We start from the raw sequence: 23,214 nt of genomic DNA on the forward strand, positions 1-23,214 counted from the left end.
GAGATATATTGAGATGAGATGAGATAGGATAGTAGTCCCTGTCTATTATATACATTGTGGGCTGTCCCCTGACACCACTGGATGACCTCGCCAGGGCCCACTGCCTTGGAAGAGTGAGGAAAATTCTCAGGGACGACTCACATCCTGGTCGGTACCTCTTTACTCTCCCACCATCCGGTAGGAGATGCAGGAGTATAGCCAGCCGTACCAACAGGCTGAACAATAGCTTCTATCCATGGGCTGTCAGGCTCTTGAACGGGAAATAATTTTATAAATTTTATGTATGATTGACTTGCGAGGCCGGTGTAACAAGATGGAGGGTTTGTTGTCACTGTGAGTTTGGGCGGGGGAACGAAGGGAGGCTCAGCCAGTCTGAATCTATACATGGTTGTACTTTGACAATAAAGGTTCATTCATTCATACACAGTAGACAAGGACTAGAAGACAGCAATGGTGATAAATGGAGCATTACCAAGTGACACCATCATCAGGAAGAAGGCGGAGGAGCAGCTGGACCAGGGCCTGATGGGAAAGGATGTGGAAAGTCAAGGCCAAAAGTGGCCTCAGCGTCAGTAGGCGCACTTGGGGCTGTGATTCCTAATCTGGGTGAGGGGGCTCCAACAGACCCCCAAGAACGACACCAGAGCTCTCCACCCGTTAAGAATGCAGTGCTAGGAACAACTAGCAGGTCTTTGGTAGAGGTTATATGTACATAAAATAACCGCCTGTAGTTGAAGCAGTCCGATTTTCAGCAAGGCCACGCTGGCTTCAGCCAGCCGAAAAATGTTGACTGCAACCCAAGGCAGAATCAAAACCAAAGTCTCCCTCAACAACGGTGTGAAACCTAGTCACCATCTGAATTTCCCAACCTGGGTTTGGGGGCGATGTACGAAGAGCTTGCCGTTGCTTCTCCTGAGAGCTCGGCTCAAATTCAAAATCTAATTCCCCAGGTCTGTGGCTCCCTAACGGTCTCCTCTGGTACTCGTCAAGTCTGAGGTTGGTTTTAGGTTGTTTTTTTCCCCCCAAGATCAACCTCACATTACCTTGATGTTGTCACCTGATCAGGATAATCAGAAGAGTAGGAAGCAATACATTGTGTCAATAAAATAAAATAAAATAAAATAAAATAAAATAAATAAAATAAAATAAAAAAATAATAAAATAAAATAATAAAATAAAATAAAAAAAAATAAAAAAAAAATAATAAAATAAAATAAAAAAATAAAATAAAAATAATAAAATAATAAAATAAAATAAAAAATAAAAAGAGACACACCTGTGTTCTGCAGCCGGAATCGAATAACCTGGGACGGGGTCTTTTGTGCCGTAATATTTCTTAATTAAAACAATTCCGGCTACTGTATCCGTGCCTTTGAAGTTCACCAAATGTGCGGAAGCTCCGATTCCTGCAGTCTGGGAAAACAGTGATTTCTTGTTTCAATGAAGGGCAGAGTCAAATTCCGCAGCCCTCCCTCCAGTTTTACACTATACATCTAAAATTCAAGAGTCTTCGGCTTACTGGGCTTACTGACTGTCCAAAGGTACGAGGCCGCTGAAAAAAAGTGACGTACGGCCAGTCCTCACACTTACGGGCTCCCCACGATCGCGTCATCAAAATTCAGGCCCTTTGGCAACTGGCATGTATGAATGACACCTGTATTGCCCTAGGGGGCTTCTGTAATTGCCATTTTAAACCTCCCCAGCCAGCTTGTGATAAGCAAAGTCAACGGGGGAAGCCAGGATCACTGAACCGGCTGCATGATTCACTTAACAACTGTGGCAAAAAAAAAAAAAGGTTGCAAAATGGTGCAAAAGTCACTTAACGATTGCCTGGCTTAGCAACGGAAACTTTGGATTCAATAGTGGTCCTAATCCGAGGACTGCCTGTGTATCCCTACCTATAACCCAAAATTACCTTAAGGCAGGGGTCTTCAAACCTGGCCCTTTGATGACTTGTGGACTTCAACTCCCAGAATTCCTCAGCCAGGGTGCTTTAAGGCAGGGGTCTTCAAACCTGGCCCTTTGATGACTTAAATGAACTGTTATTAAGTAAAGGACGACCTGTATCTCCTGGACTTTGGAGTATCTGTCCAGGGATGTTCACTTGGTGTCTTTTCAGCAATTATCCTCCCATATTTTTAAACAAGGTATTAGTGCCACAATCACGGTTTTAACTTTGTCCTGTGGCTTTTCATTCCCAGGGCTATAATTCATTTCATTCCCTACGTGCTCCCACTTTTTATGCCACGTTTTCAGGGACGTCTTTATTCCACTGCTTTAACTTAGTGCTTAATTGTTTGGGGCTGTATTGTAAACCCTCAGGAGGGGCTCAGAGCAAAGTGGCACGCCGGCGTTTTAACCCCCCCCCCAAGTAAGTGATTTAAGAGCGTCACCTCTTGAGAAGACACCCCTCTGTAACCGAAGTCGTGGAGTTTGTATTCCAGTCCTTCTAAGCTGCCTGAGGTCTCCAGCAAGTATTTTGCCAGAATCTTCTTTTGTTCCCTGGAGTTTGTAGCTACTGTGATGGGATACCATGACTGCACAAGAATTGTCTGGCAAAAAAAGAATGCACACCAAGATAACGTATAGGCTAGGCTAGGTTAAAGATAGCATAGGATGGGATAAGAAGCTAGGATAAGAAGGGATGGTATAGGATAGGATAAGAAGAGAAGACATGGGATGGGATGGGATAGGATAAGAAGGGATGGGATGAGATAGGATAGGATAGGAAGACAGGATAAGAAGGGATGGGATGGGATGGGATAGGAAGGGATGGGATGAGATGAGATAGGACAGGATAGGAAGATAGGATAAGAAGAAATGGGATGGGATGGGATGGGATAGGATAAGAAGGGATGGGATGAGATAGGATAGCAAGGTAGGATGAGATAGGATAGGATAGGAAAGGAAGATAGGATAAGGAATGGGATGGGACGGGCAACTTTTATTGTCACTTTTTTCTGTGACCACATTGGAACACATTAAAAATAAATAAATTCTGATGCCTCTCTCAAAAGAAATATATATGCTCCTGATCTTGTAAGGAAATCTAAGTGAGTGTGTGTGTGTGTGTGTAAAATTAAATTCTGATGCCCTCTTTCAAAAGAAATAATCCGGAGCATATATATTTCTTTGGAGAGATGGCATCAGAATTTAATTTTACACACACATAGAGCTAGATTTCCTTAAAAGATCAGAAACAAAGATTGTAAGAAAACTAATTTGTTCCTCGGCAAGAGAACTATATAGGCAATCCTTGACTTAACAACCGTTCACTTAGCAATCCTTCAAAGTCACAACGGCACTGGAGAAAAAGCGACTTATGACTGGTTTTCACACTTATGGCCCTTGCAGCATCCCCAGGGTTACGTGATGAAAAAATTTGGGCCCTTGGCAATCAGCCTCGATTTATGATGGCTGCCGCATCCGAGGCGCAGGGGATTGCCGTTTGCCACAGCCGGCAATTGGGGGATGCCAGATTCGCTTCACGCCTGCACGATTCTCTGAAACCACCACAGCGCAGCAAAAAAAGGCCGTAAAAGCGGGTGACACAGCAACTACCTCGCTGAGGAACAGAAATTCTACTCTTTTGACTTCCTAGGCCAGGGGTAGGCAACCTTGGCTCTTTTTATGACTCGTGGACTTCAACTCCCAGAATTCCTGAGCCAGCCACGCTGAGGGAAAAGGAAGAGGTTTCCAAGCTGAGCCATGCTGGCTGAGGAATTCTGGGAGTTGAAGTCCATGAGTCATAAAAGAACCAAGGTTGCCTACCCCTGACATAGGGGAAGCGTTTCCCCACTTTGACAACTTGAAGGCATGTGGACTTCAACTCCCAGAATTCTCCAGCCAGCCATGGGGGCAGAAACTGGACAGAAATTTTGGAAATATCTCCTTTTTTAGAGATTTGTTTTTCAGGGAACTTGAACTTAAAATTTTTTTTTACACCTCCATCACAGTTCCCATTAATCTATTAAAAATGCATCACTACCCACCTCAATCCAGTTTGTGAGCCAGTAACAGTTTGGATCCGTGTTTTCAACTGTGAAAAGTACGTTTCCTCTAGGAATGACAAAGCCCTCGGGAACAGCTTTTATTTCAATAGGAAGACGGCCATCGTACTTCTATGACGTAAAAAGAGCGACAGAAGGATGATTTTAAAAACACTCAAATACTGCCATCTATTTCGCTGGGTAATAAACAGGCTTTAAGATAAAATACAGTGGTACCTTGGTAGTCATCGGTTCTGGGAGGCGCGAGGAGTACCAAAAACTATGAGTAGCAAACAAATTTTCCCCACAAGGAATAATGTAGTGAGTCACAAGGCAGCTGACACGGACAAGTTCTAGCTTGTGCGTTGAGTATGAAACAAACAATGAGTAGCGGGGCAAAATTTTTACCTCAAAATGCGTTGAGTACCAAATTCGATGAGTTAAGTACAAAGTACTACTGTACATATTTTGACCTAACAGTTTTTTAGATGCTCAAAGATACTGCTACAGATTTCCCTGGTTTGCTTGAAAGAATGTTGAATAATAATGTCATCTTTTCAATTGCCATTTTTTAAATATTGTTTTAGCCAAACTAGTGACATATTTTTGGTATGAACAGAATGCTACTTTGGAAACAAAATGATGATTTCCCCAAGGAAGACAAACTTCCTAAAAAGAAATAAATAGGTTTATGACGTAGCAGGGAAAAAAATCCAGAACATCCAGATTTTAAGGACCATATTAGAGCTAGAACCAACTTCCCATGCTTGAAAGTCACATATAAATTACCAAGAGAACTTTATTCACAGAACAAATATTAAAAAAGTATTTTAGAAGTCCCAAAGGTACTTTTGCAAGAGGCAACTGGAATTGGCTTTTCCTTGAAGATGTTTTGCTTCTCATCCAAGAAGCTTCTTCAGTTCAGTCCGAACTGTTACCAATAAAGGGAAATATTTCTAGTTTAGGATTGATACGAGGGTCCTTGGTGCTCTCTGACCTTGGTGGCTTTCTTGCATTTAATTACCCAAACTAGGTAACATCATGTCATGAGTGCACTGATGTTGTTACCTACTTGGGATAATGAAACATCTGCAAGGAAACTACCAAGCTCAGAGAGCACCAAGGACCCCTCAATCAGAACCGAAGAAGCTTCTTGGATGAGAAGCGAAACATCTTCAAGGAAAAACCAAGAAAGTCCAGTATTGAAAAAGCACCTTTGGGACAGCCATGATCGGCATGACTGAGAATCTCCACAGACTATTTTAGAAGTCTTATTTCATGTGGACAATTGGCCACCATATTCAACTTAACCTATTCAAAATCTTGCTTTTAAAAGTTTAATTTTAATTTAAAATGTGACTTTTAAATTCACATTTGCCACACAGGAAGCACACTGCTTTACTCCATGAACTTTCCTTTAAAAAAAAAAGCATCTCATAGCCTTGTCAAACTGTCCCAAAGATGCTGGACTTTCATGTTTTTCTTTGAAGACATTTCACTTCTCATATACCAGAAGCTTCTTCAGCTCTGAGGGGTCCTTGGTGCTCTCTGAGCTTGGCGGTTTTCTTGCAGATGTTTCATTATCCCAAGTAGGTTAACAACATCAGAGCTGAAGATGCTTCTTGGATGAGAAGCGAAACGTCTTCAAAGAAAAACAAGAAAGTCCAGTTGCCTCCAGAAAAAGGTTACTTTGGGGTAACTATGACCTGGATGATTGAGAATCTCCACAGACCCTATCAAACCAAAAGATAACCTCTGGCAGTTTCACAGAGTACCTTCTTTTTAATAAGTGCCTGTCTGCCGAGGGACACAAAGTTTTATTCAACGTAAATATTAATTCGTTTTTACCTCAAGAATATAGTTCCATCCTGTTTCGTTGAAGACGTCGTCTTGAAAATGTTCCCTGTACACTTCTTTGGCTACCTGTATTTTCTCTTTGGTTACCACTTTGCCTATGAAACAATTCAAAACTTTATTATATACTCAAAGAAGGCCCGTTTCAGGCACGAGTTATCTACTCTGAAAGTTGGTTCGACAATACACATTATTGTCTTCCAGAGCAGAGGTCCCCAACCTTTTGGGCAACAGGGACCGGTAACGTGGAGATGTTTTCCCAAAGACCGGAGGGTGCGTGGTTTTGTCTGCTCTCCTGCATACCGTGGATGGGGCTTTGCTTGTTTGTGTGGACCGGTAACTGGCGTGCCGTGGCCCGGTACTGGTCCATAGACCGGGGGTTGGGGACCCCTGGTCTAGAAGACAATGTTTAATGTGTGTAGCTCTTCTGGATGGTATCACCAATGGCTTCTTCTCCATTGATTATGATTTGTTACAAGTGATTATGTATCCCAATCTTAACCTGTTCTTCGGATTCAGGCCTTCTGCAGACTGAGGTGGAAATGATATAAATAGTCCTTGATTTACAACAGTTTAATGAACAAAGCTACAATGGCACTGAAAAAAGTGACTTAGGACCTGTTCTGTTCCAGCGAGTCCTTGTTATGCTCACAAGGAGAAACCCCTCTTCCAAGAAACAGGCAGGAACCGCAAGAAAAACCAACCGCTTGTATTATTCACAGACCTGAGTCAAGGTCCAAGGCAAACAAACACAGTCCACAGAAACTCGATCCTCAACACGAACAGCTGTCTTCAGCAACCAGCACTTCCCATACTTCCCTTGGCTTCCTAATGCCTTCTCTGTTGCCTTTGGAGCCGCCCCATTGCATTCCTCTGTTCTACTCGCTTCTCTAGCCTGTGCTTTCGTACATCCAGGATATTTCCCAGCTGTGTTCCTCATCGCTGTCGAACTCAGGCTCCCAGCACAGCTGTGTCTCAGCCTGAGCGCGAGTAGAGGGGTCCGGCTCCTCATCCGACTGTAAGTCTTGGAGCTCCTCAGAGCCTTCCTCTGACTCTAATGTCACTCCAGGCCCCTCCTCCTCCTCCGATTCCTCAGACTCAGCTGCAGGATCCACCGGCTGGCGAAGAATCACAACAGGACTGTTTTTCACACTTGCGACCGTTGCACCATCGCCCATGATCACGTGATCAAAATCCAGACGCTTGGCAACTGACTCGTATTTATGACAGTTGCAGTGTCCCGGGGTCATGTGGTCATCTTTTGCAACCTTCTGACAAACAAAGTCAATGGGGAAGCTACACTCACTTAACAACTGTGTTAACAAGCTGGTTAGTACGGCGATTCATTTAACAACTGTGGCCAGAAAGATAATAAAATGGGGCAAAACTCACAATTATCTTGCTTAGCAACAGAAATCTAGGGCTCTATTGTCATCGCAACTTAAGGACTACATGTAAATTGGAAATAACCCAGATGCAATGTAATATATCATTTAAAAAAAACATATATTTTTAAAGTTTTAAATTTAAATAGTATATTAAATATATATATTATCACTTCTGCTACTGCTGCTTTTGGAGCAGCCACAGTGATAAATTAGGAAGCCACACATACCTTTTAGCAAACAGACAATTGACAGCAAGTCCTATTTGTCCAAGTTTTTTTTTAATCTGAGGACAGTTTCTTTAGATTATTCATTCCCTACTGATGTTTAAGGCAGCTAACAGTACAATATCCAGCAACAAAAACAATTCAACTCTTAAAACTGTGTGCATTTAGAATGACCATAATAACTAGCTCATAGGGCTGAAGCCCTAAGTAGAAATATCTATCTGCTGGCAGGTAGCCAGTAAAAGTACAAGGAGTTTTAGATTTTGATCTTTAATATGGGCCATTTTTAAATCCATGCTAAGTGCACCAACCTTGTGAACTCTCAAGTTTCCTCTTTCTGTTATGTATTCAAGATGGGCAGTGATTAATATTTACATTTATTTATAAGGGGTAGGTAGGGACGCGGTGGTTCAGTGGGTTAGGACGCTGAGCTTGTCGATCAGATGGTCGGCAGTTTGGCAGGTCAAATCCCGAGTGCCGCATAGCAGAGTGAGCGCCTGTTACTCGTCCCAGCTTCTGCCAACCTAGCAGTTCGAAAGCACGTAAAAATGCAAGTAGAAAAATAGGGACCACTCCGGTGGGAAGGTAACAGCCTTCCGTGCGCCTTTGGCGTCTAGTCATACCGGCCACATGACCACGGAGACGTCCTCGGGCAAGCGCTGGCTCTTCGGCTTTGAAATGGAGATGAGCACCGGCCCCTAGAGTTGGAAACGACTAGCACGCATGCGTGGGGGAACCTTTACCTTATAAGGGGTAGGTACATACATATGTATATAGCATGTTTATATGTTTGTTATGTATCTGTACACTTTAGAGAGCAGGCCACAGAATTTCATTTTTAATGTGTGCCAGTGTGCCCACAGTAAAAAATAACCATAAAGGTTATCTTATCTATCTTATGAGTTCTCCTATTCAAAAACTTCAGACTTCGGCAAGCATATATGCTTATTTAATTCCCCTGTTGAAAAAATATCCAATTAATAGAATGGCAATCCATTTAAACTTGTAACATACAAGTCAGATTTGGCACACAACTGACCATGTATGTATTTTCATCTAGCTAAAGTTTCCAAGCCCTTTTAAAGACTTTTCAGTGCTTAAAAGAGGATGTATTTAAAGCCAGCTTCAGAGATAAATGCACTTAGCACCCTTGGAAAAAATATGACATGCAGATTTCAGTTAAACGTTTTCCTAAGAGGATACAATAGAATCAAGAAAGGCTGTTTTTCCTTTCTATCGGCTTAAAAGCAATCTTCAATCGTAACAATTCTATCAATATAATTAATCACTGATGCAGCATCCAAATGGCTTAACTGTATAATTGCCCATTAGTAGCATAATAGGTACACAATAAATAGCCAGACTCCGAATGACCTCAATTAGTAATATAGTTTAAATATTACATAGTACAGGAGATAAGATAGGAGACACATGAAGCACAGACAAGATAATGGAACAGAAATCCTTTTAATTTTACTTCCTGGAACTGTTGCAGGAATAAGAAGAGATATCATTTTATGGTGTCTCCAAACTCCATTCAGCAGCAGCTATCAACTGCATCAATAGCTACAAAAAAAAAAATTGGCTGACTTAATAATGAACATTCCTAATTTTGATCCTGGCACAGCCAATCCCAGGGGTGAGCAACCTTGACTCTTTTATGACTTCGGCTCCCAGAATTCCTGAGCCAGCCACGCTGAGGGGAAAGGGAGAGGTTTCCAAGCTGAGCCATGCTGGCTCAGGAATTCTGGGAGTTGAAGTCCACGAGTCATAAAAGAGCCAAGGTTGCCTACCCCTGCCCTAACCTGACAAAAAGGATCTCTGTTCCACAGCTAGCTAGGGCTGATGTTCAATTAAAATTAATTTTGTAATCATACCCAATCCAGAAATAGTTGGAACTGAAATTCCACCACACACTCAGCCATGTTGTTCAAAAATGGATTACTGGAGATTGACCATAAAATTTACAAACATGAAGGAATTCAGACACGTCTTCTTAGTTTTGACTTTTTAAAAAAATATCTCCTGAAATTAGGATCTTCAAGCATCTTACACTCCCATGCTACATTTCAGCAAATGGAAGTATAACAGCCATATTTTATTTATTACATGCTTGTAGTCTTTATCCTGCACACAAATTCATTGTCCCACTTAAGTCTTAAAAGACAAAAGAATAAAATCAGCACGGTTCCTCCAACAAAACGTCCCTTGCATCCAAATTGGAATTTGGAAACAAAACTCATTTTTAAACCTAAATGTCAACATATCACAATCGAAGTACTATGAATTTGCACTTTTCCATATCAAACATTTTTCCTCCAAACTTCTTTACATAAAATGAAAAATAGTTTGGTTCATTGTTTCTTAAATATTCCAGTAGCTGAACATAATAAAGAATTCCCTTGAAAGCAGACGACGAGTAATTCTTGACTTATAGCCACAATGGAGCCCAAAATGTACGTTGTTGCGTGAGACATTTTGTTAAGTGAGCTTTGCCCCCCATTTTACAACCTCTTACCACGGTTGTTAAATGAATCATTGCAGTTGTTAAGTTAGTAACAAGGCTGTTAAGTGAATCTGGCTTCCCCATTGACTTTGCTCGTCAGAATGTCGCAAAATGGGATCACATGACCACCACCCCGGACACTGCAACCGTCATAAATATGAGTCGGTTGCCAATCCTCCAAATTTTGATCACCTGACCCTGGGGATGATGCAACAGTCATAAGTGTGAAAAATGGTCGTAAGTCACTTTTTTCAATACTTTTGTAACTTTGAACAGTCACTAAATGAATTGTTGTAAGTCAAGGACTAACCTGCACTATAAAATGACATAACAAATGTGTACTGCAGGTATGAAGAATTAATATATCTGGTTAAGAGCCTTTAGAAGACTATGGAATAAGCTGTTTCTCAAACTTTAGGAACTGTTATTATAAAGAACGAATAAACATTAAAAAGCTAAGACATAACTGAAATCCAGATCTTCTATTTATATAAGCAATTAATTCAGGATAAAATAAGTGCAGCGTATTCAAGGATACTTTTATGACTTAACACAAGCCCAATTTAAGACATTTCAAAAATTATTCTTATTCCACAAATGGTAGAGAAATTACAGCGGGGAACGACAGCGACAATATGGAAAAATGGCATTTGAAAATCCAGGAGGGGGGGGAAATAAGTACCTTGTAAGTATTTATTAAGTATGTACTGCAACCCGTAAAAAACTGTTTCCTCATATTTGACTTTCCTTAATTTGGAGTTCTCCGTCTTCTTTTCGCGACATTCAAAGTAGGAATAAACTTTGCTTGTATTGGGTGGATATTGTTTGTAATGTGTCACCTACAATAAGATAAATCGGATTAAGAAAACATTTCAGTCCGTAAGAAGGGGGGTGGATTTTAAAATTAAACCATGGTGCTACAAGCATTTTTTTCCCCCCCAAGGATCACTTTCATTCTCAGGGCTTGACAAATTTGAAGCGGCTCAAATCTCCCCAATTTTAGAAGCAAGGAACATCCATTGCTCCATTTCAGTTGTAGGCTGGCTATTTGGGAGCATTCATTCTTCTTTCCCATTTTATTCCCGACAAAGATTTGTTACTGTTTCTTATACACAACAGCCATCAAAAACAATCCTTGCCACAACTGAGAAGTGAAACTGACCAGGATTCCAGATAAATGTGAAATGTGATAGTCACGATTAATTTTCACTCTGCAGCTTTGCAATTAGATTTATTAGCAGCAGCAAGCAGCAGCATGCTTTTAAGACAAAAAAAAAATTGCATTCAAGCACAGGTTAAGCCTATGTTTTGCTCAGAAATAATCTACTGGATGGAACAAGACGTGCTTATATTATCATGCAATGTACCCATGTTTTTTTTATTTGAACTATGAATCTCCAAATCTGTGCCTTGTCAATTAAAAAAAGCACTCTTCAATCCCTCCCATACATGGCGTGCTTTTTGACAAGACCATATAGCAACAGTAGATGTAAAGAACAAAAAGATGCAAATAAAATCTCATTTTCTACAATAGGACACAAATATTAGTGATAGCGGCTTTGCTACAATAAGTGAATAATAGAATGTTTGGTCTCAATCGTAACATGACTGTATTTAAACCTAAACAAATATTACAAAAAGTGCTTAATTTTTTTAAAAAAGCACTTTTTGACTCACAATTTGACCAAGACTTTTTCCAGTAAATGATTCCAATAATCTTCTATATTGGCACATTTTGTTTAAACATAATCATTCCCTAAACTCCAAACCTCCTTTTTTCTTTACTCAGAATGTCTATGTGATGACATGGTCTCAAGGGAAATTACGTATTCTGACATTTTCAAGGCAAAAGCATTTTTTATTTCCCTTACCTGAAAAACTAAAGCTGCAGATTAAAAGACCTTTAAAAGTCAAAATTTCCTTTTCACCACTTATGCTTTTATTTTTATTTTTTAATTTAATTTTACTTTTGCATTTCTGTCAGCCTGAGCAATGAATGAATTAGCCTGGTCAGTTTCACCCTCTCTTTCTGATACACCAGCAAAATGGTGTAGTAGTGTTTGCATTTCCAACACTGCAAGAAAACATTTGATAAGGTACAACATTAAAATAGGGAAAATACAATTAATCCGGTTCTTAGGTCTAAAAATCCTTAAAGGTCGGATAAAATGTACAGAATGCAAATGACAGTGTTGTACACATTTACTTCAGATACAAAATTGGTAGCATCTAAAATAGAAAAGATGGGTTACTCTCTAACTACGTTACTCAAAGTTTTAAAATGCAGCATTAACAAAGGGTGTTGTTTTTGGACTGTTTGATACATGTCACGTTGCCATTATTATTACTTAGGAACATCACACTGGTCCTAAGTATCAACATTGTGCAGTGTGAATGTGTGATTCCCATCAGCTGCCTCTCTGTCTGTAAAATGCCAGCTGCCTATATAATTACCTCCTTTCTTGAGATAGCATATTGAGGCCCCAAGGCGGATAGGTTTTATGCATCTTTGGCTGGGAAGTGTTTTAAAAAGTTTTTTTAAAAAAAAAAATTAGCACCTCTCTTTTCATATCAGCTGTCCCCAAAATATTAACTCTCCCAGTATTTGTTTTTAATGAATTGCTTTTATTCTGATTTATCCCTTTTGACTGCAAATTTGCAAATAGGCAAACTATTTGAGAACTTAAAAAAAAATCAAAACATTTTCAAATAGGTATTTAATTCCAAAATCTAACCTAATATCTAATGCCATATTATTGTTTTCTCCTGGAGATTTTGTCTTCTTGTCAATATATGTTTCTCTATTTAAAACAAAGCTAGAGATTGGTCCATATTTCCAATCAATCTGATTTAAATACCTTTGGGGTGGCGGGAGGGGGGGGAAGACAGTTCTATGCAGCTACCAACCCCTGTCTGCATGTAAATGTTATTTAAAGCTTACTTCAGACATCCCTTTTAAAAACTGGGCTAGACAGTGTTCGAAAGCTATTAAAAAAAATAGCCACTAGCCTCCATAATCTCCAAATGTGAGAATGAGTTAATGAAAAATATGCCTTTATTTTGTTGACCCCCTTTCTATTCTTCCCTTTAGATTTAACATTCAGGAAAATATTACCTGGTTGGATGTGCAGAAAAAAATGATTTTTTTTGGTCTTCTCTACAAAAAGAGTGAATGGCATTTTGAGTATTTTGTATCATGTTGTAACTTATGATAACTGTTCCTGATTTAACCTGGAGTTGTAGCCCTAGAGACTAATTGACTAAATTCCAGGCTGTCGTAAGCACAGGTCTGTTTATATCAATATAAAATTACTCCAATAACCTAAACATACAATACACACATGCTACACATAGGCCAAATTGCCACTTCTTTTCAATACTCTTTACATAACCACCTGTCTAGATAACAGATGGTGGCTCTTTTGATAGAACTGTGGCTATTCAGTTATAAATGGCTTTAAGTTTTAATCCACCTTGGAAGGGGCTGGGCGTTTACAAGAAAATCGAATACGATGGACTACTACGATGTATTGTGGATTTACCAGCACTTTCCCCCCCCCCAGAAGCTATCAAAGGTAATAAAAAGTCTGCAGAGTATATTATGGCAACTCCACAGAGAAAAAACAAGCTTTATTGGGAAAAGCAACTGCTTTTAAAAACTCACGTGGGGTAGTGGTAGTCCTCGAACTCACGACAATTCGTTTAGGGACCGTTCAGAGTTGCAATGGCACTGAAAGTGACTTGTGGCCGTTTACGAATTACGACCATTGCAAGCATCCCTGGGGATCATGTGATCAAAATTCAGAGGCTTAGCAACTGGCTCACCTTTATGACGGTCACAGTGTCCCGAGATCACGTGATCCCCTTTTGCGACCTCCTGACAAGCAAAGTCAATGGGGAAGCCAGATGCACTTTACAACCATGTCACTAACTTCACAACCGCACAACTTATCAGTTATCAAGAAAAGGTGGTAAAACTCACAGCTAAAATTTTGGGCTCCGCTGCAGTGGTTAAGTTGAGGATTACCTGTAACGGGGAAAATAGATGACTTTTCCTTACCAATCCAGGCTGTAAGAAACACATGTTTACTATACTCTGTTAAATTGGTAATAGTCTATGTTTTAATTCTAGCATCTGAAAAGTGGCTTTTCTCAGGGTGTGTAACAAAAGGGTGTCAAAAAAGCAATTGCAACCACAAGCAACTGCAGGGGTAAGAACAGGGAATGTTAATGGGGCCAAAAACATGTTCTTTTCATTTTAAAGGAAGGAAAGACACATAGTCCATGACTTACAAACATAACTGAGCCAAAACTTTCTGTTAAGTGAGACAGTTATAAAGTGCCCCGTTTTATGACCTTTCCTGGCACGGTTGTTAAGTGAATCACTGCAGTTAAGCTAGTCACACAGCTGTTAATGAACCTGGCTTGCCTCTGGACTTTTTTGGGGAGAGGGTCACAAAAGGGGATCACACAGCCGACCCCCCAGGATACAACAACAGTCATAAACATGAGTCAGATGCCAAGCATCTGAATTTTGATCACATGATCGTAAGTGTGAAAAAGGGTCGTAAGTTCACATTTTTCAGTGCCATTGTAGCTTCAAGTGGACGCTCAATGAACTGTTGTAAGTTGAGGACTATCTGGACTCTATAACTTCTTCACTTCAGACTTATCTATTCAGCGTTTTTTTCAAATGCGATTGGTTACTGCTCCCATCATCCCCAGCTGTCATGACTGGGGTAAGATTGGTTACTGTAGCCCAAACATTCACAGGACATAAATTTAGAGCAGGAAGATGCAGACTGCACACTACGCTGTATATTAATTTTAAATTTACAATATAAGAATATCACATTTTGCGGCAGATTTGCATTTTTCAGATTCCTTGCCAGAAAAAAAATCCAGTTCAAAATTAAGCACTCATTAAGCTGTACGTTTTGACCAGCCAACAAATTCCCTCACCCATTTTTTCCCCCCATTACAGTATTCCCAAAAGAACTGGTACCGTAAATTCACCTTGCTGAGCAAGATTCATTTTTCATTTTCCCAAGTCCTCTCTTATACAATTGTTTTCAGAAAACTGCAGAACTGCAAAACTGCAGAAACGAGGCAGCGCAAAACAATAATTAAGCAGGTAGTTCTAACTACCAGATAAATTCTGAATTTATTCACTGGAATTATGGCACCGCAGATAGGCTAAAGTAGGCCAAAGTGCATTTTATTCATAAAGAACAAAAAAATATAGTCATAAACAAGGTAAAACCAGGGGTGTCCAATCTTGGCAACTTTTAAGACTTGTGGACGTCAGCTCCCAAAATTCCCAGCTGCCTCGGGAATTCTGGGAGCTGAAGTCCACAATTTTTAAAGTTGGCAAGACCCAACGCCCCTGATGTACCCTTTATATATTTAACTTATCCTCTGCATTTTATAAAATTGAGAAAGTGCCAAACAACATCCAATCAGAAGACCCACATAGTTTCTCTTAAGCTTATGTGTCAAGAATTCTGAGCTTCTTCCAAAATCCAGGATCTTGGATTCTGGCTGTAATACATAACTAGCCTAATTAGGCTGATTTCATTTGGAATTCAGTGTATGCAATTGTCACCCTCCTTCCTGTTATTTTTCTTTTCCCATCATGTTCATTTAAATAGAATATATGTGTTCAACTCTTCCCTGCTGAAATTAATTAGCCCTAAAAGTGTTCACCTGTCTCTAGATCAGGGATCTTCAAACTTGGCCCTTTTATGACTTGTGGACTTCAACTCCCAGAATTCCTCAGCCAGCGTGCCTGGCTGAGGAATTCTGGGAGTTGAAGTCCACAAGTCATAAAAGGGCCAAGTTTGAAGACCTCTGCTCTAGATTGTGCATAAAGCAGATCCAACTTCAAAGACTGCTCCAAGTGAATTGCTACCCCAAAAAGCTGATTTTCTCTGGCTGCAATGGGACCACGATACCCACTACTTTCTATGCTGCCTAAAAGATCACGGATGTTATTCCTTTGCACAACACATCTAATTGAGTGTTGAGAAAGGCTGCATTAGAAGTTTAAGTCCTGGCCACAATCTCAGTCAAACTAAACTTTCCTGCCTCCTTTGAAGCATTCAAGCTGTAGATTTGCATGTTGTATAACTCATAGCTTCAGGGACTTTATGACTGGCACAACTGGATAAGATTCTCCTGTATGTATGTATGTGTGCGTACGTACACACACACACATATATATGAAATAATTTCTGCATTAAGCAGTTCCCCTGTCAGGTGACTGAATAAATATCTAGGTAGTCCAATATATAAACTCTGACTGTAATTATAACGCAACACATAAAATACACAAATACAGCCAATAAGGGGATCCAAACCACCAATCCTAATAATTTTTTTTTAAAAAAAGTCCCGCACTATCAATATTAAAAATCAATTTTCGGGTCTTTCCACAATCAAGCCAATAGTTATATCTCTGGGAAGCCCAAATGGTTTGATCTGGCTAAGCTACGTCGGTAATTTGAAAACGCTAGCAGCTTTTTGAGACTTTTTACAGCTGTAAAAATCCTTCCTCCGAGATCCGTCGACATCCTGATCCGAGAGCAAGAAGCGAAATCCCTCCTAAAGCCTTAAAAAGAGCTTGCAAATCGGCAACTCCCGCTTGCAAACGATAAACAAAAAACAAAAAAACCCGAGTTAGCAGCCAATTCTCTTCGCAGGCAATTCGCCCTGTAATTTCCAAGGCTAATTCACTTTGCGCACACACGCACGCACGCACACACACAACCCCGAGCGATGCGAAAGGAAAACCGGAGTCCAAAGCTCCCGGGCTTTTAAAAGAATGTTACGTTTCGGTTTCCCGGCAAAGGAAGAAAGAAGGTTGGGTTCCTTGCCCCGAAGTTTCACTTCGCATTTCTTGCCCAATTTGCTTCTCTCTCTCTGCGTACTTTCCCGACCTTTGGAAACTTCCCAGCCGGAGTAAGGCGAGATTTTATTTTATTTTATTTTATTGGGGGGGGGGGGGGAGAGAGAGAGAGAAAGCACCTTTTGCCTCTCGCAGCCCTTGCACTCACTCCGCTTTAGGTCAAGCACGTGCAAACAGCGCTCCCAGGTTCCATCTTTGCAGCAAAGGCGGCAAGGGGGGGTGTAGTCGGGTTGCAATGGCAGGCCCCCCCAAAAAAGAGGCGCTTGCATGCTGCTCCCATCCGAGCGCCCCCTCCTTCCCCCCCACCGGAGCCTTCCCCAAGGGGGCTCCCCAATCTCTCCCGCCCTCCCCCCCCAACGCAACCCCCCCTCCCCACATCTGCCGAGGGGAGGGTCTCTCCCCACCTGGCACCCAGGGAAGAGGGAGGAGGGGGGGACTTAGGACTGGGGGGGAGGAGGGGGGGTCTCTCTAAGGACTGGGGGGAGGAGGGGGGTTGGACTTAGGAAGAAGAAGCTGGCTTGCCAGGGATCCAGGCGCCCCCTCCTCCCCCCCATCCTTAGAGAGACCCCCCTCCTTCCTCCCAGTCCTTAGAGAGACCCCCCCTCCACCCCCCCAGTCCTTAGAGAGACCCCCCTCCTCTCCCCCCGTCCTTAGAGAGACCCCCCTCCTTCCTCCCAGTCCTTAGAGACCCCCTCCCCCCGTCCTTAGAGACCCCCCCTCCTCCCCCCGTCCTTAGAGAGACCCCCCTCCTCAGAGAGATCCCCGCTCCTCCTCCCCCAATCCTTAGAGAGACCCCCCTCCCCCCCGTCGAGACCCCCCTCCTCAGAGAGACCCCTCCTCCTCCTCCCCGTTCTTAGAGACCCCCCCCGTCCTTAGAGACCCCCCTCTCAGAGAGACCCCCCTCCTCCCCCCCAGTCCTTAGAGAGACCCCTCCTCAGAGAGATCCCCGCTCCTCCTCCCCCAATCCTCAGAGAGACCCCCCTCCTCCCCCCCAGTCCTTAGAGAGACCCCTCCTCTCCCCGTCCTTAGAGAGACCCCCCTCCTCCCCCCAGTCATCAGAGAGACCCCCCCTCCTTGCCAGCAAGCCCTGCCCGCCGTCACACACGTCGCCCAGGGGACCCCCCACCCCCCCCAGCCAACCCGGAGATCAGCCCCGGTGATGGGGAAGGGGGAGAGGAGGTTGCTGCTGGGCGCCCCCCCCCGCGTGGAAGGAGAGCCAGGCCGGGTTGGGGGGACCCCCCTCCCTCGCCCCCTCCCCCACCTTGTAGGAGTCGGTGGCCAGGAGGATGTTGAACTCGGCTCCGAGGGCGGCGCGCTCCATGCTGCCTGGGGCCGGTGGGAGGCGGAAGGGCCCGGCGTCCAAAGCGCGCCCCGCCGGCAGCAGCCCCCCGGGTGCGAAGGCGGCGAAGGCGGGCAGAGAAAGGGGGCCGCCGCGGCCACTCGCCTGGCCCACCCTCCGGGACCGCGGGGCGGCGCCTTGACGTCACGCCGGCCCTCGGGCCCGGATTGGGCGGCCTCCTCCCCTGCTCCTCCCCCTCCCCCCCGAGAGGGGGAAGGGGCGGGACGCGCGGGCAGGGAAGCTGTGAGGTCGCTCGGAGCCGGGGGGGGGGGAGGACGCCGTCTCTCGCCGCTCATTGGCTCCCGTCGCGCGAGGGAGGGCAAGGGGGGAGTGACGTCACGGAGAGCGGCTCCCCGGGACGCCTTCGCGCGTCTGTTTGGGTTTGGTGGATTTTTATTTATTTATTTATTTATTTATTTTACCCCCCCCCCCCGGCTCGAGAGAAAGCGACGGAGGGGCGGAGTTGAAGGGGTTGACGTCACGCACGGAGGAGGGGGGGGGGTTTCGTTCTTCTGGTTGGACGGGATAGGGTCGCTCGGGGGGGGGGGAGCGGGGAGGGCGTGAGGTGACGCGCGCGCGCGCGCCGGGTGGGGGAGGAGGAAAAGCGCGCATGCGTAGCCGTCGAGGAGCGAAGGTTTTCTGCTTTCGATTCTCCGCCTCGAGGCGAGCCGGGTGGGGGGAGGGTCGCGCCAAGGTCGCGCGGGTTCGCCTGCACGTGTGAACGCGTCGCCGGCCTCCTCGCGTGCCGTGTCGTCACGACGCGAGGAGAGGAGAAAGGTGCCCGTTTTAAAGACGGAAGCTCCCCCCCACACCGCCGCCGCCGCCGCCTCATTTTAAAAACGTAAATGGACATTTGAGCCTCTGTGGAGACATTAAGCAAAAAAAAGTCCCGGTCCACTGAGTCAACGTTTCTCAAGCTCAGTAGCTTTAAGGGCGGGCAGGAGAGGGGAAATCCCTAATTCCCAGGATTCCCCAGCTGGCACTTCGGGATGGGGAATTCTGGGAATTAAGGTTCCCCCCCCCGCCCCCCTTAAAGCTACTGAAATTGAGAAACATTGTATTAAGATATAAGGTTTATTGTCACTTATTTTCTGGCACAGATAGACAAACAGACAGACAGACATAGACAGGTAGAGAGAGAGAGACACTCCATATATTAACTTTTAACTAAATTAACTTTATACTAAGCCAAAAGTAAACCAGGCTTATACTAACCTCATACTGAGCCAAACATAAACCATATTATGGCTTAATATGTGTATTTGTGTGTGTGCACGCGGTTGTGTATGTATGTATATACACGTATATATATATATATATATATAGAGAGAGAGAGAGAGAGAGAGAGAGAATATTTATTATTATTATTATTATTATTATTATTATTATTATTATTATTATTATTATTATTTATTGAATTTCTATACTGCCCTTCTCCCAAAAGACTCAGGGCGGTGTACAGGGCAATAAAATACAACGTACAAAAGTTAAAAGTAAAATTAAATTAATTTAGCCCTAACAATAGTTAAAAATAAACCCAACCCCTTAGTCCAGGCCGGCCTGTTCAAACAACCAGGTCTTCAGATCACAGCGGAAAGAGCGAAGGTCGGGAGCCATATAATAATAATAATAATAATAATAATAATAATAATAATAATAATAATAATAATAATAATAATAATAATAATAATAATAATTTAATTTTTATACTGCCCTTCTCCCGAAGGACTCAGGGCGGTGTACAGGGCAATACAATAAAATACAATATATAAAAATTAAAAAAATATTAAATACAATAGCCCAATTCAATAGATAATACATAACGTTAAAATACCCCTAAACCCATCAGACCAGGCCGGCTTGTTCAAATAAATATGAATATGCATGTGCATATATTGAGTGTACACACACACACACACACACACAAATACACACATTAAACCATAACATGGTTTATGTTTGGCTCAGTATGAGGTTAGTCTAAGCCTGGTTTACTTTTAACTTAGTCTGGGACTCTGGGTACACAAAGCATGACCATGGTGCAACCTGTAAAACCCCCTTCGAAACTGGGTGAGGGGTTTGTATGTGTGTTTAAAAATTAGCCTTGCTTTCTTTCAGATGGCTGCTAATGGTGATCAAGGTTTCAGGAGAAATTGGAAAAGAAAACAAGAAATCTGTAGTAGGTTACATAATACAAGTAAACAAATTCCTTTCCTCCCCCCCCCCCCCCCCCGCAGGGCGAGGTTCAAGCAATCTGTTGCTACACCTATTTGGCAAGAAAGTGTTGCATTATTTCCTAAACGTTGACTTTAATCTGGTTCACTGATTGCATTTACTTAGGCTTTATTTATATCTCTTGATCATCTGTAGAGCTGGTTTGCCACTGCAGGTAGTCCTCGACTTACGGCCACGACAAGTTCTGAGCCCAGAATTTATGTTGCTAAGTGAAGAAATTTGTTAAGTGAGTTTTCTCCCATTTTACGACTTTCCTTGCCGCATTGGCTAAGTGAATCACTGCGGTTGTTAAATTAATGACACGGTTTATTTTATTTATTTTATTTTATTTTATTGTTGTTAAGCGAATCTGGATTCCCCATTGACTTTGCTTGTCAGGAGGTCGCAAAAGATGCCCGTGTGACCCTGGGACACTGCAACCGTCATAAATATGTTGCCTAGCATCTGAATGTAAATCACATGACCATGGGGGGATGCTGCAGTGGTCATGAGTGTGAAAAATGGGCATAAACCACTTTTTTCAGTGTCGTAACTTTGAGCAGTCACTAAGTGAACTGTTGTAAGTCGAGGACTAACTGTATGTTGCTTGACGGATTGGGTGCCATCCTAGAGACAGTGCAGATGTTCTTCATGAAAATCTCTCCCTGAGCTCTTCCAGGTTTCCCAACTGTAACTGAATCCATCTACCTTGTTCTTAGTTCTTTTCTTTCGCTTTCCCCTTTTCCTAGCAATAGAATAGAATAGAATAGAATAGAATAGAATAGAATAGAATAGAATAGAATAGAATAGAATAGAATAGAAGAATAGAATAGAATAGAATAGAATAGAATAGAATAGAATAGAATAGAATAGAATAGAGGAATGAAGAATAGAATGGAATGGAATGGTATAGAATAGAGCTGGAAGGGATCGTGGTGGTCTTCTAGTCCAGCCCTCTGCTCAAGCCTTCCCCCAGAGAGTTGAGCTTTCCACATATTTGTTCATTTGCATCCCACCTTTATTATTTTTCACGAACAAAGGTGAATATACATGTCCCAGGTTAGCGTTGCAAGTGTTCTGTACCAGCCTGCTACCGGCCTTGCAGAAAAGGCAACCCCTTTACAAACGGCAAGAGGCTGGAATGACGTCTGCCAAATTTATTACAAAAACAAACAAGACACGAACCAAGATACCGGAGCTTTGAAACACTATCTGAGCGGTTGCTTTCAGCAAACCAGCCCTCCCCACACAAGTCCTTTATAAAGAGTTCAGGGCGTGGCTTCTCTCTCCCTCCTTCCGAGAAGCCCCATTGCCTTCCTCTGTTTACTCCTACTTGACTGCCTCCTGCGTCAGGCGTCCTTGAACAGGGCCAGCTGTGGGTCATCTTCATCCACACTGTCAGGCTCACACAGCTGGGTCTCCACCAGGTGGGAGGGGCCTGGCTGGGGGCTCTGCGGAGCCTCAAAGCCATCATCAGCAAGTTCTTCAACACCCCCCTCCTCCCCCTCATCTGAGTCATCCGACCCAACTGCCAAACCCACAGGCTGACCCTGAATCACAACAGCAAGATCCAATATGGGTCAGTCAATGGAACCAGAGGTTTAATCTTCCGAGTTTTCAGACTCGTTCTGGAGTCCGTCCTCAGGGAATTTCTCTCTCGCAGAATATGTGCTTTGGGCTATTCTCTCTTATGTGGTATTTAAATGGTGCCTAATTGTGTGTGGCTTTTTAATTGTTGATTGGTGTGTTGATAGCTGGTGATGGATTGTTGTTTTCTTGGGCTGCCAAGCCCTTGCCTCCTAAAGTTGACTGACAAAGGGGCCATTTCCCAGGCTTCAATCACTGGCTGTTTTTGTACCTGCTCGGCCAACAATCTTAGTAGCTGCAAAATTGGCAGTATTTATTATTTGTACAAATAACTCATAGTGCTGAACACACAGAATATTCCTTCGTCCTCCTATTTTCCCCACAACAGACCTGTGAGGTGGATTGGGCTGAGAGGGAGTGACTGGCCCAAAGTCACCCAGCTCGCTTTCATGGCTAAGGCAGGACTAGAACTTACAATCTCCTGCCTTCCAGCCTGGTGGCTTAACCAATAACCCACACTAGCTATGTTTTATGGCCAAAATGTCATACAACTTTACCTGTGGTGAATTCTTGATCTTTGACTGTACAGTACAGTTCAGCGTGGGCTACTTTCAAGGCAGATACATTTCTCAACATCTCTGAATTTTTAAAGAACTTTTCCAGTGAAGGGAGTATACATTAAAAGCTTTGCCTCAAAGGCACTGATGAATCTGGCAAGGAAATAAGGAGTTTCCTCTGAATACGAAATTTCAGTTTCCTTTCTGAATAATTTTCTAGTGAAATATATTCCCTCCAGTTGAAAAAAAAATAAATAAAACCGCTGTAGGCGTTTCTCCCTAATTGTGAATGAACTTCCTACAAATCTGAGATTACCCATGTAACCATTACGTTTTTTGGTCCGAAATATACTGCCTGGGTGGAAATTAACCTTTTCAAAGTCTGTAACAGGAATTGTCCCTATACATGGGGTTGCTTGTGGGTCACCTACTTCTGAACCAATTAATGTGTTTTATGTCAGCTATATAGAACGAGTGAAGAAATGTCATTTGAAACATTATTCCTTTCGTGTCGCCTTGAATTAAAATTCTCTTAACAATTGCTTAATTTTTAACTTTCATCCTCACTGCAGGATTAACGTTTTAAGTTCTCCTGCTGTCATTCAAACAGTGGCCCTTTATACAATAAGCATGGTGACGGGGTAACTAG

General features: G+C 42.8%; 2 protein-coding genes across 2 annotated transcripts in view; one reads left to right on the top strand and one right to left on the bottom strand.

The window, feature by feature from the left end:
* The window catches only part of NAMPT (nicotinamide phosphoribosyltransferase), a 28,893-nt gene extending 10,573 nt beyond the window's left edge, over positions 1 to 18,320 (bottom strand). Inside the window, exons 1-6 of the mRNA XM_081331655.1 lie at positions 18,130 to 18,320; positions 10,644 to 10,800; positions 5,838 to 5,941; positions 3,993 to 4,121; positions 2,394 to 2,552; positions 1,277 to 1,413 (exon numbers count right to left, since the gene is read on the bottom strand). Coding sequence (XP_081187781.1) covers positions 1,277 to 1,413; positions 2,394 to 2,552; positions 3,993 to 4,121; positions 5,838 to 5,941; positions 10,644 to 10,800; positions 18,130 to 18,189 — 746 coding nt within the window. The 5' untranslated portion in view covers positions 18,190 to 18,320. The remainder of the gene's footprint in view (positions 1 to 1,276; positions 1,414 to 2,393; positions 2,553 to 3,992; positions 4,122 to 5,837; positions 5,942 to 10,643; positions 10,801 to 18,129) is intronic.
* Positions 1 to 23,214, top strand: part of PIK3CG (phosphatidylinositol-4,5-bisphosphate 3-kinase catalytic subunit gamma) — a 121,609-nt gene that overhangs the window by 14,662 nt on the left and 83,733 nt on the right. The window lies entirely within an intron of this gene.

The sequence above is a fragment of the Vipera berus genome, assembly GCF_964194415.1.
Source record: "Vipera berus genome assembly, chromosome: 6".
Lineage (NCBI taxonomy): Eukaryota > Metazoa > Chordata > Lepidosauria > Squamata > Viperidae > Vipera > Vipera berus.